Source organism: Sceloporus undulatus, chromosome 4 (assembly GCF_019175285.1).
Source record: "Sceloporus undulatus isolate JIND9_A2432 ecotype Alabama chromosome 4, SceUnd_v1.1, whole genome shotgun sequence".
NCBI lineage: Eukaryota > Metazoa > Chordata > Lepidosauria > Squamata > Phrynosomatidae > Sceloporus > Sceloporus undulatus.
In genome coordinates this window covers 239215001-239234825 of record NC_056525.1, presented here as the reverse complement: position 1 = coordinate 239234825, position 19825 = coordinate 239215001, and the positions used below count along the sequence as shown (strand labels likewise).

The 19825-nt window shown below is 40.2% G+C and overlaps 1 protein-coding gene across 4 annotated transcripts in view; it reads right to left on the bottom strand.

The window, feature by feature from the left end:
• PHF20L1 (PHD finger protein 20 like 1) overlaps positions 1 to 19825 on the bottom strand; it is a 64127-nt gene that overhangs the window by 32907 nt on the left and 11395 nt on the right. For 3 of the 4 annotated variants that reach the window (XM_042461950.1, XM_042461952.1, XM_042461953.1), the window contains exons 3-8: positions 17668 to 17839; positions 17380 to 17464; positions 16056 to 16144; positions 7942 to 8004; positions 1447 to 1654; positions 1066 to 1191 (exon numbers count right to left, since the gene is read on the bottom strand). In XM_042461950.1, coding sequence (XP_042317884.1) covers positions 1066 to 1191; positions 1447 to 1654; positions 7942 to 8004; positions 16056 to 16144; positions 17380 to 17464; positions 17668 to 17839 — 743 coding nt within the window. The remainder of the gene's footprint in view (positions 1 to 1065; positions 1192 to 1446; positions 1655 to 7941; positions 8005 to 16055; positions 16145 to 17379; positions 17465 to 17667; positions 17840 to 19825) is intronic. The other variant, XM_042461951.1, reaches the window with a different exon arrangement.

The following is a 19825-nucleotide window of genomic DNA, read 5'->3' as shown; positions in this document are numbered from 1 at the left end:
AATGACATACCTCCCCCCAAAAAACGGGATGCCAATGTATGCCTTCAGCAACATGATACCAAAAGACATCCACACTTTGACTTTGATATTATTTCTCTTGTTGTATGCCCTGAATAAACACCATGCCTCGCTTCATGGATTATATGGTAAATAAATCTTTCTGTGAGGTCTCAAGGTTTCTATCACTGTTGTTTTGTTTTGCTTTTGTTTTTGGTGTGCATCCTTCTTTGACCCTGGACATCCCTTGATTTTGTCTTTGGTACCTGAATGACAAACTGTCTATGGATATCTACAACAGGTCCTTCTATTCCTTCCATTCTTGTCATAAGTATATTCATTTGGTCTTTCCCAGACAGGATGAAATGAGCATGCACCTATTGACCCCACCCCCAACCTTTAAGCTGTGAGATGGTTTGTTTCCCACCAGAGCTCTCACACCAGATTGTCTTACTCATAGAAACAGACACTGATTTGATCTTAATAATAAATACAGTCAGCAAACAGCAAGAAAATTCTTTATATGCTGCCTTTCAAAAGTGCTCTCAAAAAACATGAAGTCCAAGTACTAGAGAGTTACAAAAAGCTACAGGAACAATTTTACAATTAAAATACCAAACAAGCAAGACATCATCTCACTTTTTTTTGACAATGAAAAACAACTCATAAATGCCAACACAATTAATCCATGCTTTTTGGCTCGGTTTACTTTTTTCACTTTTCACAAGTTTCACTAGAAGAAAGTTCATTAGTTCTATAGATTTCAGACTTTTTCCCCTTTTTGCAAATTCTGATATTTCTACTGTGCTCTCAACTCTCTGAGGAAACAAAAATGGTGCGCTGCAGTCCTCCAAGTGCCAGGGCAAGCCCCTTATTCTTTCTGATCTAGTGTAAATAAGGCAAAATAATCAAAAGTATGTTTTCCCAATTCTTCAACAATAATCTAAATGCAAAGAACTGATGCCCACACATACAAAACAGCAAAGAGCACCTTATGGCAGAAAGATGGATATGCAAAATCAACCACCATAAAAGCAATCCCAACAGCACTCTCAAATGAGAGCTTACCAGTGATCTTGTTAAGACGAGCCCTCTTTGCCTGAAATGAGTTTCCTAGGTTATTTTTCCTCTTGTGTGCTAATGCATTCTCTGCCTGTGCAAAGGCAATCTTTGGGACGTCCACTAGAGGGAATCCTGTATTTGTAAAAGAAGAAATATTGCAAATACATGTCTGAAAGCAAACCATATACTGTAGACACTAACTTATTTCTATACAACCAGTCTTATCCAACATAACATCCTGTTGAGAAGTTATCCATCTGAAGTGATTAAGTTCTTACATCCACAAATGTTGCTTCACAAATACAAACTGCTCTTGAAAAATCACTTACACATGTTAGCATATTGGTTACACATCACATTTTTGAGAAGCATAAAAATTTGTTCTACCAAATGTCTCACTGGATGTAGACTGCTCTTCCTTCTTCTGAACTTCCTGGACAATTGTTGAGGTTGATGTTTCTTCCTTCCTTGAAGGTACTTTAAGCCATTTTCTCTCCTCTTTGTCTTTATTGCTGTTTGCACTGGTCCGTGGTTTAACTCCTGCTTTGTTTTTGGCAGCTGCCACTGCTGCAGCTTTGACCAAAGCTATCCAGTCCTACATAAAGAGAGAAAAAAATCAAGGAAATAAATTAGATCAAAATAAAATCCACATACAAGAAAAACTCTTCTGAAGAAAGCTCTTGGAAGGGAAAAATTTTCATGTAACATTTTATAAATTGTTACTTTCAGTGGCTTTCTGTTGCTCATGCAAATTGGTACTTAGAGAATAATCACACTTAAAACAATCATGGAAAAGTACATAAAAATGGCAAGTGTGCATGTCCTTGCACAGAAGAATCGAAAAATGAGTAACAGAGGTTGCTCCTGCAACAACTTTCACAGATGAAGTTTAATAATTTGATCATTTGCCCTTTTCACAATCAGAAGAAGAACTGAGATTTGGCACAAACTGCCAAGCAGAAGGATGCCTTATGCCAAGTGAGACTATTACTATTACCCACCTTGTTTTTAAGCAACTTGTAAATATGATAAAAACTACTGAATAACTAAGTTTCTGGTAATTCTATTGCCTTGTCTTGCCTATGCAGCTAGAATTCAATCAAGGGAAAAAATGTGTTGGTCCTCTGGCTAGTTTCTCTCTCAAAGAAGAGTCAAGTGAGACTGCTAAAAAAGCCACTACAACATCAAGTTGCAGGCAGAAAATGCAACTTGAAAATGCAACTCTGACAGAAAATGTCCAGAGCAGATAATGCAATGCAAATTCTCTGCAATAACACATCTACTACACAAATCTGAAAATCTTTAAGGCAGAATCCAGGATTGGATTGGCCTTTTGTATGGGCCTGCAAAGATATAGTCTCAACTTATATGGACTCATAAACTCCCACAACACCAAGACAAGGTCTTAACGGGGTTGCAATCAAAAGTAATGTTCAATTTACAACCACCTTTTAAGAATAAAATTGCATCAGGCACATAAATGAGTAGATACACCAATTCCAAGCTTTCCTGACAGAGCATCAAAACTCTCTTAATAAGCAGGGTATATGCCTATTTGGGCTGGAGATACCCATGGATCTTGCCATTATCCTACTCTCTTATTTTTTTAAAGAAGTTCATAACACTTAAGTAATAATAATAATAATTTGTATTCTGCTTTTTCACGAAGGAATCAAGGCGGATTCCAACAGTATAATTAAAACAACACTTAAAAATTACAATTTAAAAACCCACAAACCCCAACCCTCCCCCATCATAAAAACAATTATCAACCCCTAAAAAAAGATTAAACATCAAAAAATTTAAAACTGTCCAATATGAATACACTAAAATTTCCGGCAGATTAGCGCTAGAAATGAGTCTTCCTCTAGAAAGGGGGGGGGAGCGGTACCAATCAATTTTGATATCAGTATCAATAGAGGAGGAGGTAAGTCTAATGGATCTAGCCTAGTCTGGAAAGGCCTGCCGGAAGGGATCTGTCTTAATAGCCTTTTAAAAGGCTTCCAAGGTGGTAATATGGCATATCTCCTCCAGCAGGTTGTTCCAGAGCCTGGGAGCGGCTGATTAGAAGGTATTCTGGATCACCGGTGAAAGTCTGGTCTTCTTAGGTTGTAGCAGATTCTTCCCAGAGGACCAAAGTGTGTGGGTTGGATTGTATGAAAGTAGGCGCTCCCGCAAGTAGTCAGGGCCCGAGCCATGAAGGGCTTTAAAGGATAGAACCAACACCTTGTACCTTGCCTGTATTCATACTGTGCTATACAAAATATATTTATTCCATAAACCATATCTAGAAGGATATACCTATAAAAATAATGCCTCAAAGGAATAAAATGTGCCTTTAAACAGTACACTGAGAAAATAAGACAGCTACTCACTTTAAAACAGAGAAAGCATATGCAATGAGATAAGTACTTGGTACCTGTATTCATTACAGGTGAATCAGATATTCACTGGGAGCTAATTTAAGACTATTTCAAAACGGAATGAATTATTCTGTGATATGCAGGTGAAGAAATCCTTATGTGACTACCCATTTTGTGAAATGACTATTTGATTTAAAAGTACTGAATGGCCACCTCCCTATATGGCCAGCACAGTGAAGATTCATGACAGCCTATTTTAATCAGCTCTCTGACGTGGGTTATTACAGTGCGGGTGCGATATATTGCGTAGCGCTACAGGCACGAGTCCCATTGTCTTTAATGGGGGTCAAGCATATGCAGAATTTCCCTTGTGAGGGGGTCCGAAACGGATCCCCCGTGTAAGGGAAGGGACCACTGTACATGATTCAGAGCTGCTATGATAGAGCTGTCTGATATGTTTATGTCAAATCATCCAAATGTTAAAATGTACAAAAGGCCATTGTTTTCTCCAAAGCTTTTTCAAACCTCCACATTTGTCATAAAGACACTGAGATACAGTCAATGTGTACAGTTGCTGTGTAGAACATTTTTTTTTGCCACAACCACATTGTGCATCTATAGGATTACATCAAAAACATAAGAAAAACAATTCTGCCTATTACCACTGTGTGAAATACATCATTCAACCACTCTTGATTTGGAGGAAGGGAGGAGGAATTAAATAAAGATGTGGCAGCCCATTTAAATGGTTTTATTTTCACAAGAGCTTTCATGTATCTAAACCCTCTTCTTTGGATGGAATGCCTGAAGTAATGGATTTATATTAAAAAAAACCACGCAAAAATAAAAACCAGTTACGTAGTCTTAAAGGTACTGCCACATTTTTTTTTCTTTTCTCTCCTCCTCTTCCAATCTCCTCTTTAAACTACAAGGGTCTAACACAGCTACTGCTTTGAAAGCTATAGTACCACACTTGATTTGCTTTATTTGCATCTTTATGAACATAAATGGTACATTCTGAACACAATTCTTCTAAATATATTGTTAGTATTTGGTATGTGAACAATGGGGCTTAGCAAGCTCCAAAGGACTTTAAGGTTGTTGCTGTGTGCTTTCAAATCATTTCTGACTTATGACGACCCTAAAACAAATCTATCATGGGATTTGCTTGGCAAGATTTGTTCAGGGGAGGTTTGCCATTGTCTTCCTCTGAGGCTGACTTGCCCAAGGACATTCAGCGGGTTTCATGGCTGAGCAAGAAATGAACCCTTATCCACAGAGTCATAGTCCAACACAGAAACTACTAAGCCATGCTGGGCATATTTCCCATCCTAAAGTAAATAATGACTACTATTTTTCTACAAGATGTACTGTATTTTTGATAGGCAGTTTACTATCAAAGCCTAACACTACCCAGTCTGTAGACGACTTGGATCTTTCCAGAAATTTTTGAATGAGAATATTCCCCAATGGCTTAGGATCAATCAGGACCAAATTTTGCTCCTATTTTGTACATAAAACAGCCGTGCAACCTGAAATAAATTAGTATTCAGGTTACTCTTATGAAGAAGTGATGTTTCAATAAAACTATCTAATGACTACCTCCTTACCTAGCCACCCCATCAGAATTAACCTTTAAAGCCTTTTTTACTAACTAATAAGTTTAAGGATAAAGTGTGTCTGTAATAAAAGACAACTAAATGAGGATTACGTTTATGATAACTAAAATGCAAAATCTTTACTACTGAATTTTTTTAAAAAAAATTGTGTTAATGCATTCATTTTAGAACCATACACTTATAATGACTGTATACATATATACTGCTCAGAGTAACAGCCACTACAGTATCATTAACATATGAAGTTACACACACATATACGATACATAAAACAAATTTTCAGCAAAAAATTTACCAGCTGAAAAGTTTGTGAAAAAATTTCCACCCCACCTCACCTATTGTACCTAGAAGTCAGCTCTTGTCCCAGTTCTAATTATGAAGTCACTTTACTTGCATATATGGTTCTCCTGCATATATAAAGCTATATTTAAAAATAAAGTGTTTTTTCATCTGCTCACTCCCCCTGTATATATGGTTCTCCTGCATATATAAAGCTGAAATTAAAAATAAAGTGTCTTTTCATTTTGCTCCAAAGCTCCTAAAACCTGTGTTAGAGAGGCCAAATGGCTTGTACGAGATTTCAAGGCAATCCTCTGATACTTAAATCTTTACAATCAAGTGTTTGCCATCTGTATATTAAATTGTTTGTGTGTATGTACCAAACACCATAATACATAAAACAAGCAAAATGGAGAATGAACACACAATACTGCCCCCCCCCAAAGAGTGAGTGTTCATGTTACAAAAGACAAGAAATTACAAACCAGATTTGAGGAACTAATTTCAATTCAACATGTGCAAGTTTTCACCCTTTCTGACAAAAATATTTACAAATCTTGGACAATCTGATCAACTGAACTTGATCTCCTGATAACTTGGTATTTTAACTACTTTGGGCATATTTGCCAGATAGCATCTTTTTGTTTACAAAGCTGAAGTTCTTTGTCCAAATTCACTCAAAATTAATATTGCCACTGATATTCCACATGTAGGTTGGGTTCAGGAAAGGGAGAGGCTCCCAACTGGAAAGGGAGTAAGACGAGAATGAGTCTTATCATCCTATTTGTTCAACTTATATGCAGAAAATACTATACAAAAAGCAGGCTATGGCGGGATACAGACCACCCTTTTGGGGTGGCCTGCACCCGCCCCTTTCCCCGCCTGAGTGGCCACAGCGGGAGCCCTGGAGGCTCCAATACGCCACTTTTCGAGGCCTTGGGGAAGTGGCAAAACACTGCTTCCCCGCGGCCTGGAAAGGGGTGTCCTTGGGGCTTCATGCCTGGAAAGGGGTGTCCTTGGGGCTTCATATGCTCCCATATGGCTGCGTGGCTGTATAAAGCCCGTGCCAGCGATACACGTGACAAAAGGCGCTCCGTTTTGGAGCTCCTTTCGGTGCCCCTGAAAGGGCACCACAAGCACCCTGTAGTGGAGCCAGCATGTCACAGCTGCGCTGCGCCATTTGGACGCAGTGCGGCCGTCACATCAAAATGGTAACGCCCATGTAGACAAGGTGCCGTCATTTTGACATACGGAGGACATACTAGGGTTAGGGAGTGTCTGAATGGTGCGCGCCCCCTAACCCTAGAATCGCTGCCACCACGCTATATTTTGGCGGTCTGTGACCCGACTATGATTCAGAGGAAGGAGGAGTTAAGATTGGAGGAAGGAACAACCTAAGATATGCAGGTGCCACATTCCTAAAGTGCAAAGATATACTGTATAACTGAATACTAAAACGAGCATTGTTCACACCATCATATTTCCCATCAGTATATAAGAATGTGAGGGTCTGACACTGAAGAAAGCTGATAGAAATAAAATCAATTCATTTGAGTTGTGGTGCTGGAAGAGAGTTGTGTGAGTACTGTGGATGGCTAAAATGGCAAACAAATGGGTACAAGATCTGAACTTTCCTTAGAACCCAAGATGACTAAACTGAGGTTGCCATATTTTGGCCATATCATGAGAAGGTATGACTTGCTAGAAAATACAATAAAGCTAGGAAAGATAAAGGGCAATAGAAAGAGAGGAAGACAATGGATACGATTCAATCTATCCACCAGATGGATAAACTCAATCAAAGCAAACATGGCTCAAAGTCTGCAGAAATTGACCAGAGTTGTTGAGGATAGAGTGCCTTGGAGATGGCTAATTCACAGGGACATTAGAGGTCAAAGTCAGCCTGAGGGCAGTTAACAACAAATTGATTATCATATCATAACCACTAGGCTCTCATTAAAAATCAGGTATTGTTTTTTCCCATTCTGGACTTTCATCATTCCACACTTCTAGAATAATTGAAACAGCTAGCCAAGAGATACTATGTTTGACTATTTACAAACGATAAAGGCTACAGAGTGTCTGAAAATTGCTACCCTGAGGCAAAGTACTAGCAAATGTATGAGCTACATATAGCAACAGCAAGAACTAAATCTAAATCCTCAGCAGCTATATATTCCATTGTGCAAATATATTCCTTAAAGCAATTCTGCTAGAGAAACATTTCATATCTTTCACCCACACAAGTAGGAAGGCGAAACAGAGTAAGACTTCACTACTTCCTAGGTTCCTCTATTCCTATATATAGTATCAACAACCTCCCTCAGTTCCACATAATAGATTTTTGTCCAGTACAAAAAAAAGCTTTCATTCTCACCTGAAGCATTACCTCTACCTGAAACATTATCCATCCACAGCTCACCCAAATCAGTATTGAACTGCTTGCTCTCACCTTCGGAGGATCTACACAGTTCTGCCCCACCTCTCTCACAGCTCTCATTTTCCAGCTATTGACACCTCTTCTGCTGCTTCTCGCCCCATCAGGTTTTCATGGGTCCTCCTCAGCTTCTGCTTCCTGTGTGCAAGAGCCCTCCCTCTCCTTTAAATCCCTCAAAACTCACTTCATGAGGCTCGTTATCCGTCACTAATCTCAGCTCCGGTGCTATCTGTTGCCTCTCGCACGCCTAATTATATTGAAGATAAAACACAAATATGGAAACAAAACAAGTTATCACAAATGCCTCTCCACTAGCAGACTCCATTCAGTATTGCTTTCTACAGTATTTCACCCTCCCTTGCTGTCCTTAACCCAAACTCAACAATGAAACCCCTTTTAAAACAGAGTTTTAAATTGCAAAATCTAAAAACAAACAAACAAACAAACATGGATGCAAATATTCTGCCTTGCAACCTCTCAGAGCCATGGTCTGGTTAAAAAATTCAAAACGAATAACAATATGTATTTCAGCGCTAGAGGATTAGTCATGCAAAAGGGAAACTACCTCTGCTAAATTAAGCAGAATTCATTACAACTTCTAAGATAAACTAAAATAAGAGATAATGTACTTTTTTCCATCAGGTTGCTAATTTCTTTGTGTATATGTGTACATAATACCATCCCATTCATTTACGTGCTTTCAATTAAATGAAAACAACAAATCAGATATCTGAATGAAAAAGTTAAGCAACTTCAATATGTATCTGGAATTGCATAAACTTAAAATTTCAAAGGTACAATATTATAAACCAAGTATGTTTCATTTCTATATCAATCATAACATATTGTTGGAGGTGCACACAACCAAAAAATAATCTGACATTTCATTTTCATTTTCCACCTAAACAGAATGAGGCTGTGGGTTGTGTTATTGTCATAGTGCTGGGAAATATCCTTACATTTATATATTTGATGCAACTGTACCCTTCCCTTTAGGCAAATAAACAAAGGTGATCTTACTGTTGTCTGAATGTGGCATACAGATAGTTAAATCAGTGGCTCTTGCCCTCAGGCTTACAATCTAAACTAGAGAAGACAAACGGATGAGGAGAAGAGCAGCTAAATCCATCATGATGGAGGTGCTTGGTTGTTCTTTTCCTTCAGTGGCTAGAACAGTGGCAGCTAGAAAACCTAAGGAAGGGGCCTTGCTACTGTTCTTTTCCTTCAGTGGCAGAACAGAGAGAGATGGAAGCTGGAGGGAGGGACCCTTGAGGTCAGGCATGATGAAGGTGCGCTTGGCTACTCTTCTGCAGAGGATAAATAAGAAGCATTTCTCATCTGCTGGGTGGGTTTTGCTTTGTTTTGCTTTATCAAGGAACAACTTGTTGGAAAGGTCTTGAATCATGCTTTGGAAGAAGCAGCAAACTGTAATCTGTAATGGTGAAGGAAGAATGGACCATGCTGCAACCTTGCTAGTATATATTCGAGATGGGATGGTGCCAGGCTGACCTTGTTGTTGATGGAATGAGCCAGTATTACTTCTGCCACAACAGCAAAAATAGAGGCTTCAGAGCATGTGAAGATGCTGGCTTTCCATCTGGCCAGTGTTGGGCCAGAATGATATGAACTGATTGTCTGACATAATGCTTCATTATGCTTAATATATAGTGCGGCTATGCTTTCATGCCTATGATATGCTGTTCCTTTTCCTGCCATCGGCTAAGTTGAAGGAAGGAGGAGGATAGAATTCATGAGTCCTATGAAACCATGACATTTATACTGATTATTAATGTCAATCTCTTCAAAAGACCACTGGCTCCTGATGGAAGACACAGGCAGAGTTCCTTCCAAATCAAATGGCATTCAGTTTAGATTACCTGTATGATGATATCAGTGGTATCAGGAACACCTTCCATGATAATAATTTGAGCACTACTATGTTCAGCATAGTATTTATAGTTTATTACAGGTTTTCAGTACCTTCTGGGGATTCCATATGAGACACCTAGAGACTGTGGCAGATGAGGGAAAAGGCTTTTCTCAACATTCTCTTGATGTCACAGTGTGAAGGTGGGGTGTAGGTGACCCCTGGAATTATGGTGGAGATTCTGATATCTGTTTTTTCAGTATATTTGGTTGCAGGCCAACTTGAATGAAGAAGATGATTCCTTTGAAGTTAATCTGATTTAGGTTAAATCTCTTCTATATGTTCAAACATTCTCCAAATGACCTCACAGATTCTATTAGCTGAGTTTGTGTGGGAGGCAAACATTGTGCCTATCTACATATCTTGCCAGGGGGTTAGATTTGGCCACTCAAGAATCAGGCATTAAGTTGTAATTAGGCTGGGGTGGGACTGCCTTGATTATGAAGATCTTAAGTGCCCAGGATTTTCTGACTGACATGGCTCTGCTTTCCAAGAACCATACTATCCTGAGACAGTAAGATGTTCTTAGAACTGCTATAATTCTTTGCCCTCTGACCTTAAGGGAGTATGTCCCAGTAGTGGTGTGGCTAGGATGTACCTATCTTCAAATGTATGTACAGTTCTGTTGGTGTAGGGATGCCATAACCCGGCGGCCCCCGTGACAATCACGCTTTTGGGGGGCCCCCCACGCCTTGTTCCCGGTTTGGGGTCCGCTCCTCCGCGCGCGGCTGTGCGCCACTCTCCCCACCTGGCGCACTGGCGTAGCCTAGAGAGCAGCTCTTTAAAACATCTGCCACTCAGAGCTATTATATACCAAGTGAGCCCACTTGGTATATATACCCTCAGGAAGCCTTACTTTTCAGGTTACAGTGAGCAAAGAAAAAAAGGCCATCAATCGTTCCTGTTTCACTGGGAGTTTAATTGCCTCATCTTTTAAATGTAAACCACGTCAGTATTCTTGTAATTCTTTATCACAGGATTCGTTTTGAGGCCCTAAACCCCTTTACTTGTAATATGCAAATTTCTCCCGAAGCTGACCAATGGGAAAGAAGCAATCAGCCCTCCGCTTGGGTTGGTTTTCAATGGCTTGGTAAAGGAAGAGCTTTTGCCTTGCTTGTAAATAGGAAGGGCTTTGCGGTAGCAAAGGCTGCAGAAATAGTTTGACTCCCCCCTTAAACATCCATGGCTCAGTGCTATAGGATTCTGGGAAGTGTAGTTTCTTGTGGCACCAGAGCTCTTTTGACAAAAGGAGCCTGAATAATCCACAGAGGAGAGGAGGCGTTGCCTGGGGGCTGCGGTGGAAGAGAGGAGGCTACTCCGGATGGTCCTGGCACTCCCTTAGCTCCCTCCCTCCCTCCGCCTCCTCCTCCTCCTCCTCTCAGAGTAGCCCCACAGCCAAGCTCATTCACACTCCCAGGCTTTTCTCTCCCCCCCCCCACCCCCGCACTTTGAGACCCCTTTAACTGCCAAAGCTCAATGCTCTGGAATTCTGGTGTCTGAGGCATTTGGCCTTCTCTGTCAGAGAGCTCTGGTGCCACAATAGACTACAATTCCCAGGATTCCCCAGCACTGAGCAGTCTCAAACTGGATTCTTTCCTCAGTGTGGATGCAGCTTTGGTGAGAAACTCTGGGCATTTCAGTCCAGCATTGTTTTATTTCTGCAGTGCATTTTGGATTAGAGACAAGGTGACCAGGCATCCTCCTCCTTTTCCAGGACATGTCCTCCATTTGGATCATGGCTAAGAAGCATGGATTTATAATTACATGGGTGTTTTTAGCTTTTATTTTTGGCCATGTCCTACATTTTTTTTGCTTGGATGCCCTACATTTTGGGGTGAGAGCATTGGTCACCTTGGTCAGATAGCTTTCCAGGGGTTTAACTGCCATTCTGCTGTGGTGCTGGAACAGACCACCATTCCCAGAATTCCATAGCATTCAGCTGAGGCAGTTAAAGTGGTCTCAAACCAGATGATTTCTCCAGTGTAGATGCAGCCCAAGCCTTTTGCCTCTCTTATGTCTGAGATTTCAAAGCCCAGCCCTGGCACCACAACAAACTACAAATCCCAGGATTCCATAGGATGGAGTGATGAGAGTGAAAGCAGTGTGCAGCAGCCTAAGTGTGCTTAATGCAGTTCTTAACATGGTGCACCTCTTGCCTACAAAGTCTCCCAGGCCCCAGCGGGGCCCTAGAGTCCTCGAGGGGCTTGGGAGAGGCTGTCTCCCAGGCCCAGCGAGGCCTTGGAGAAGGTTTAAAAATGTAGGACCTTTTTTTGGGTTAATTTCCTGGCCAGGAAATTTTTTAAAAATGTCCTACATTTTAAGCCTTGTCCTACATTTTTCCCCAGTTTTGAGGTCCCCCGGGATGGCAACCCTATGTTGGTGGGGATGTTCGTCCAATATGAACTTAGAAGAACTTTGCCAGTTTATGATCAGTTGGGGTCTTTCAATGGTGTCCCATCTGTCTGCATTGGTCTCCAATGGCCACTGACTCAGAGTCTGCTCTCCCTGGCTGATGGTCTGTCTGCTTAGCCAGCCTGTTTTATTTGCTTTGTAACTGAATTCTCCCAGCATGTGCTGCACTGATAAGGATTCTAATTTGGGTTCTGTTAGTAGGCAGCTTGCTTCCTGCCTGAATGAATGTAATCTCATGTAATCTTCTTGACCATGTAGTATGTGTAAAAAAAAGCTTCCACAACAGAAGGATTCCCCTCTGCACTGGCTGGTTTATGCTGTACTGCTCTTCTTAGGCTGACCATAATCTCTGGGCTATAGTGCCATGAAAGTCGGTGTCTGTGAGGATCTCATGTATCAAATACACAGTGCCCTTCTCCTTAGCAGGGTTGAGGGGAGCCACCAGGCCTGGGTTCTAAATAGGGTTGTATTCTTTTACTATTTCTTTCATTAATTGAAAGTGAAACTGCTACAATGGTCACCAGTACCCACTTGGTCATGAGACACTCTCTATGCAGTCTATCATTGCCTCCTCAAGAACAGCAAATAGTATTATGTCTGTGTGGAGGCAAGATCTATCTTTTCTCTTTCTTCTGGGGGCAGGACCCAACTTTGTGTCCAGTGCTGGATCACATGTATAGGGGAGTAAGGCTACACCTCTGTGTACTGATGAAGTAGGCACATAGTCATGCTCCTGCAACTGTTGTAGGATGATCTGGACTCTGAAACCAAGGAAAAGGCACTGATACTGAATAGTGTGAGATTAGAGACAAATAATTTGGGACTTAGTTATCACAGAGATCAACTTCTCTCCTATAGACCAATTCAACCTTGAAATAATCTAAAGAGCTTTCTATCAAGCAACGTGTCTACCATACTCCTGAAATCCATTCTGTAATTTTCTGGAGTGGATCATTTAGCACAGTGGCATCCACTATATGGAACATGCTTCCCTTAGAAATTTTCATGACCCAACAATTCATAGTGCAAATATACTGAAAATCACTTTTTCTTTTTCTTTTTGGCAAGACTTCTCTGTGAGGCTCTGTGAGGATACCCTCACCCCCATGTAAGGAAAATTTCACGTATGCCGGAGTCCCATTTAATTGAATGGCGGCATGCTACCACACATAACGACACACACGCATCTCCAGTACAGGCACCATTTTGTCCCTCGCCTCTCACTGTCCGCGTAAACTGGAATCCACGTATGGAGAGGGCACGTATGCCAAGGGCAGACTGTACATGCAAACTTTGGACAAAACTTCATGAAAGAGTGAAGTGTGGCCTTGGGGCTTTACTTATTCCCCCAAATGCTGTTTTTGTGGGCCTTAAAAGTTTAACATTAAAAATAAATAAATTCAAACCAAAAGTGAACTTCCATCCATTACTTTTGTTTGAAGCATTAATGGCAATCTTTGTGACCCCAGCAAGGCTTCATGGATAGAAAACTGGTCCCAAAATCAGTTACAATTAGCTACCCTTCTGCACTGTAGTGCTTAAGAATGGTCAAAATTCTGAAGTAAAACAGGTAGAAAGTACAACCTCTCCAGCTATTTTTTTTAATGCATTAAAGAGTACGGCATGTAAAAACAAAACAGGTAAAATGGGGTATGAAGAAGTAAAAAATATAATTAATGATATTTTTCACATCTCCAAAAATGATTGTTAACTTGATTGGAATGTATTTCCCTCAAATGCTGTTTGTGGGAGGGGGGAGAGGGGAGAAAAGCATATTATGAAATGTGGATTGTGCAATTTGCATTATGTACTGTGTAATAAAGAAACAATAAAAAACAGGGGGGGGGGGAACAGGAACTTCTTTCTCTGTCCACTTCAAGTCTGCAATGTGAAACCCAAAATGGTTGTGTAGACACAGTTCAATTATTGAATGACAGCACACAAAACAAATTTTACTACAAAAAATGGCTTCTGTAGAACATCATATAACTCTACTTGTTACAAAGGCTTGCTTTATTTGAAAGTTCAGTAGCTTATGTGATGTATATCACATGATAGTTCATTTTACACAATGTGTCATTTCTCAGAAGATGCACTTCATAAAAATGCTATCATGCTTACTTTTAAAAATGCCGTAAGGAAAAGAAAAATAAGACAACCAAGAACAACCAATCGAAAGGAAGACCTGCCTCATGCTGAGCAAGCTCAGGTAGCCAGATAAGTCAGGAATTTATGTGATCTAGGCTTATCATCTACCAACAGTGTACCAGTGCATGCTGCTTAATCATTCTCAGCAGCTGGAGTGACTAAACAAACTATAGAACTTCACTGCCTGCTTTACTTTATGATCTACATGTTTTTATGGATCATCTGGATCCAAGCTCTTTCTTTTCACCTTCTTCCTTCCCCCCAAAAATTGAGAAAGAATCCAACATATGCTGTATGATTTCCACCATAAAATCCTAAGAAGCCAGAGAAGAGAAAGATTCCAAAGAAGACAGAGTGTCCACGTTCAGATGACATAATATTTTGTTTTGCCACTCTCACTAAAACACAGCAAGCTATCATTCCTGTACTTTTCTGGTTTGCCCTGTTCTGCAAACAGAGTCAGTCAGTGAGATCGTTCACTGAGTCATCCAGCCCAATGGTTTTCAAACTCTGACCCATCAAATACAGTGGGCTCTTTGTATCCACTGGGGTTTGGTTCCAGGACCCCTCGTGAATACTAAAATCCATGGATGCTTAAGTCCCATTAAATACAGTGAAACAGTAAAATGTGTCCCTTATATAAAATAGCAAAATCAAGGTTTGCTTTTGGGGATTTATATATTTTTTAAAAATATATTTTCAAGCCATGACTGGTTGAATCCGTGGATACAGAGGGCAACTGTATTCTGGACTTCCATCATCCAATTGGCCAAGGTGACTGGAGCTTCTGGAAATGAGGGTCCAGAACAAGAGAAGAAGCAAAGACAGACAACCACTGATCTAGTTCAATATTATCTTCTCCGACTAGCAGCAGCTTTTCCAGGTGTCAAGCAACATTCTTGACTGGTTTAATTATCCATGTGCTTTTATCAAGACATCACAAGGATGGCACATAGCAGTATGTGCAAGCTGAGCTGTCTCTTCTGCTGCTGAATTTTAAATAATGTAACCAAGGATTCATTTTGATTCTACACACCAATTTATACCTTCAGATAGTGGGATTCTTGGCAAACTGAAGTCCAATATAAAGGGGATTTTTTCAGCACAATTACCTAGCAAGGAATGAAGTCGCAACCCCAAGAATAGTGGAGAAGTAATATCATATCTAGATATGTAATTAGCAGACCACTAACCATATACAGTAGATGTGAACAGCTGTGATCCTCCACATATTTGACTAAAATTCACATCAGCTGTAGCAAATGGTGAGAGGTTGCATCTACAGTTGCTCACTCCGACACACAGCAAAAGCTCACCACATTCAGCCTGCTGTCCTTAAACCAAGCAGCAATTTTTTTTTGCAGTTACCACCTAACAGTATTTAACTGTGCACACAGCCTAAGTATGTTTGGGTATGAGAGTTTCTCCTCTTATCCCCGCTTGGGAGTGAAAGCATTGTATGCATAACCATGGGAGAAAATTCCATCCCACCTTACAACTCTATGTGAGAAACGGCTACCAGGTAAAAATGTTGTGTCTAAGGATTAAGAAATGTATGCCATGAACTTCCTAGTGGAGAAAGAAACACCTATCTCCTATTATCAAAGCAGGGCTATCTTTTTTTTAAGACAAATACTGCATTTCCAAAATTATCCTATCTAGAGAAGGATAACAGTTTGTTTCCTCACTATCAATACAATTTGTGTGCAGGACTGTAAATAATGGATGACTTCAATTATTCTGAGCAGACTAATTAAGAAGACTGAATGAATGCAGAGGTGAATACAAAGGTTAGTTGAACATTCACTTACCTGCCCTTTGGCATCTTCCGGCATTGATTTTATATGCATTCTTTTAAGACAACGAATCACTCCATCATAGAATTGTACAGTGAAGGTTCCTAGAATACAGCAACAAAGGAATGTCAAATGTCAGCATTAGCTGTACAAGGTTTGAGCACTAGACTACAAGTCTGGAGACCAGGGTTCAAATTTCTGCTCGGCCATGGAATCCCACTGGGTCTCAGCCTCAAGAAAGGCAAAAGCAAGCCCCCTCTGAACAAATCTTGCCAAGAAAAAAAAAACCATGATAAATTTACCTGAAGGCAAACAACAACAACAACTATCTCAAAATACATCTCATGCAATCCTATTATTGTAAAAATTTTGCTAACTACAGCGAGATACAGACCTCCCAAAGGGGCGGTCTGCCGCCGCCCTAGTTTGCTGCGCGAGGGAGCCGAAGCGGACAAACCGCACAGCTCCCTCGCGCAGCAAAAAGAACCCGCAAAAAGCAGGTTCTTTTTGCGGCACCATTGTGACACCACAAGGTGCCAATGGCGCACTTGCAGTGTCACAACCGTGCCGAGACGTGCAGATGCTAGGCATCTGTCACATCAAAATGGCGGCGCCCATGTGTATAGGATGCTGCCATTTTTACACTGCCCCCTTGCACATGAGGGGGGTGACTCATAGCATCCATTTAAATCGGGCCTACATGTACTTGTTTTAAATATATGATTTATAGGATCTACCTTTTATTCTCATATCCTGCTTAAAGCCACATAATAAATTAACAAGAATTGAGATGCATTTTTACAAAGATCAACTAGTGAAGAATTTACCAAGTGAATAAATACATTAAAACCTACTCATAATGTACATGTTTAAATCCCATTACTGTATTGTTCACCTCACATGGTCAAATCTTTAGCTGTTACTTTCTAAATCTGTTACTTTTAAAACTTTCTAAATCTGTTACTTTGTAAAAACTTCAGTTCATTATTTCAGTAATCTTTACAGCGAGCACTACTGCCCACACACTTGCAAAGTAGAGCTTTATTACTCCCATGACACTAGGGCATGTGGCAGAGTAACTGTAACTTTCCTAAAGTCCATAATAACATCACGGCAGATGTGACATAAGGACTGACAATTTCCTGCTCCACAGTTTAGTGTTACCAGTATATTACACTCTCAGATTCTGAAGATATACTTATTTGTCACCTAAAAGATCATGTCAAATCAGTTTTTGGTTTCTCTGAAGCTTCTCAAAGATACTTGGATGCTGTTGGAAAAATAATGTTACATCATAAGAACTACTGGTGTGACCCAGAAGAAATGATCTTATACATACCTTCTTTGTTAATTGCTTCAATCTTTGCAGGATAGTATCGACAGTCTGTCCAGCGGGCTAGAACCTCTTCTCCAGGTTTAAAATCCTGTTTTATGAGAAAGTTTAAGAACAGACTGAATTACCTGTTCTAAATACTAAGATACTAAGAATATTTTGGTCTATGAATATCAAGTTATTGCCAGCAATCAAAGTACCAACTTTCAAAAACTGAAAACTATTATGTAGCAGTTATGGTTTACATGTTTTTATGGATTCTGCTTCCTTGCTTGTTTAAGTCTGAATACTTACAATAAACTCATCATCATCTTTCAAACCCTCTTTCCTTAAAGAGGGCCTTTCAAGAGGGCGCAATCGATTGCTGTCCCAGTAAATCCATTCATCATAACGATGACTCCAGCGTTCAAAATGGACAAGCATCCTCCCCTCTTCATAGTCTATCTTTTCAATACGTGATGGATACCTTCACAAAAAGTAGAAGAATATGTTGTTTTGCCAGGATTTGCAGAAGGAAAAGAAAAAGAAAAACCAAAGAAATTACTTGGCTGTACTTATGGCTTTCTTGTGAACTTTTAACACTGTTTATGTTTTAGCCTCAGTTATTCAGACATGAAGGTGTCCATCTTATATCTCAGGCATACACTGTGGATTGCCTCCTGAGGTGCGCCTATGGAACAATTTGCAACACAAATACCTATAATATTTTTGTGCTTCCATAAATAATACAGAATTATAGGTCTATACTGTAGAACACTAGCTAGCTGGATTTATTGCTTCTGAAAATTTTCACATGATAGATACAGCCTATCACCTCTTGCTTACACTGCCAACTCTGAAGGAAAACTCAACTAAATTAAGTGTTAACATAGGTAAAGGGATTACAATCACTCCTCATAAAAATGAGATACATGCAGCCCAATCTCAAGTTTGAGTAAGTTTAAAACTTTAGTCATAAATGGTCATAACATGAATGAGAGAAAAATTGAGAGCAGAGCTCCTATATGAGAAAAATGTCATGGTGGCTCAGCTTGCATACCTTGCTTATTAAGCAAATACATAAATGGGCCTTGTGTCTTTTTACATCTGTCCTCATTTTGCCCCATTCTTCCTATGTTCACTGAATGGTGTCAGGGTTAATACATCACAGCTTCCCACAATGACTAAACTAAGAAAAAAATGCTTCCAAGTTGTAAACAATTTAGAATCTCAAACTATAGTAAGAAGTTTGTTTGAACCTGCTAATCAAGTTTTGTAGCTTAGGCAAAATGGCAACTAGAGGCTGGAGCACACAGGCAGGAAGGAGTGGCCCGAGTCCACTCTGGCCAGAACCAGGTCAGGACTGCACTGACCACATGACCCAAAGTGACCTGTGGCTGCTGGCCCCAATCCACGCCACCAGGAGCTGGAATATCCCAGCTCCTTTTTGCTCCTGTCCAAAAGACTGGAGTGTAGCACTGGAGCAGCTTCGGGCCACATTAGAGGCATGCGTTGTTTGAATACCACACCTCCAAAGTGGCCAGAAGCTGCTTCTTTGGGCCCATCCGGTCCAGGCCTTCATTCACAGTGGGATGCCAAGAAGGAAAGGGGCAGCTCAAGGATAAAGATGGCAGACATAGCACTATAAATACCATAGTCTAATGAGCTAAGGCTGTAGAATTGGAGCTCTGACTAGGATCCTTTGTGGGGCAAATCACTTGCACAAAAGACAGTAACATTTATTGCATGAATGGATGCTATGTTTTCTCACATTCTCTGCTATGTCACTCTCTGCTTGTGCCACAACATACATAGGATTAAACTGAAGGATGCTGGTGGGACTTTTCATTCTACTGGCATTCAACTGGATCTTATTTATTTATTTCATTTATATGCCACCTTTCTCCCAGAGTGGAATCCAAAGGGACTCATTTAAAAAAACCTTAATCACAATTTTTAAAACAATTAAAACTTCATACATTAAACAACATAAAATCATTTAACAGTCATACAAAAGTTAAAAAAATAAAATAGAACACACACCTAAGTAAGAATCCTTCCTGCTTACCAATTATATTGTATTTATGGCCTTGGTATTTGGCAGAAACAGGAACATTACAGCAGATTTGTAGAAAATTAATTTTGCTGAATAACAACAAGAACATCAGTCATATATTCCTGCTCATACACAGGTCGGGGTGAGCGAGTTGGATTATGAAGAAGTCAGGCATGTTCATCATATGATGGATGCAACACCAAATGGCAATCTAGCTCCAGAAACAGAACTATCATTGTTGTGGGCCTTCAAGTTGTTTCCAACTTATGGTTATCCTAAGGTGAACATAGCACAAAGTTTTCTTGGCAAGATTTGTTCAGAGGGGGTTTGCCATTGCTTTCATTGGAGGCTGAGAAAATTTGACTTGTCTGAGTGGGGATTTGAACCCTGGTCTTCAGATGTGTGGTCCAACACTCA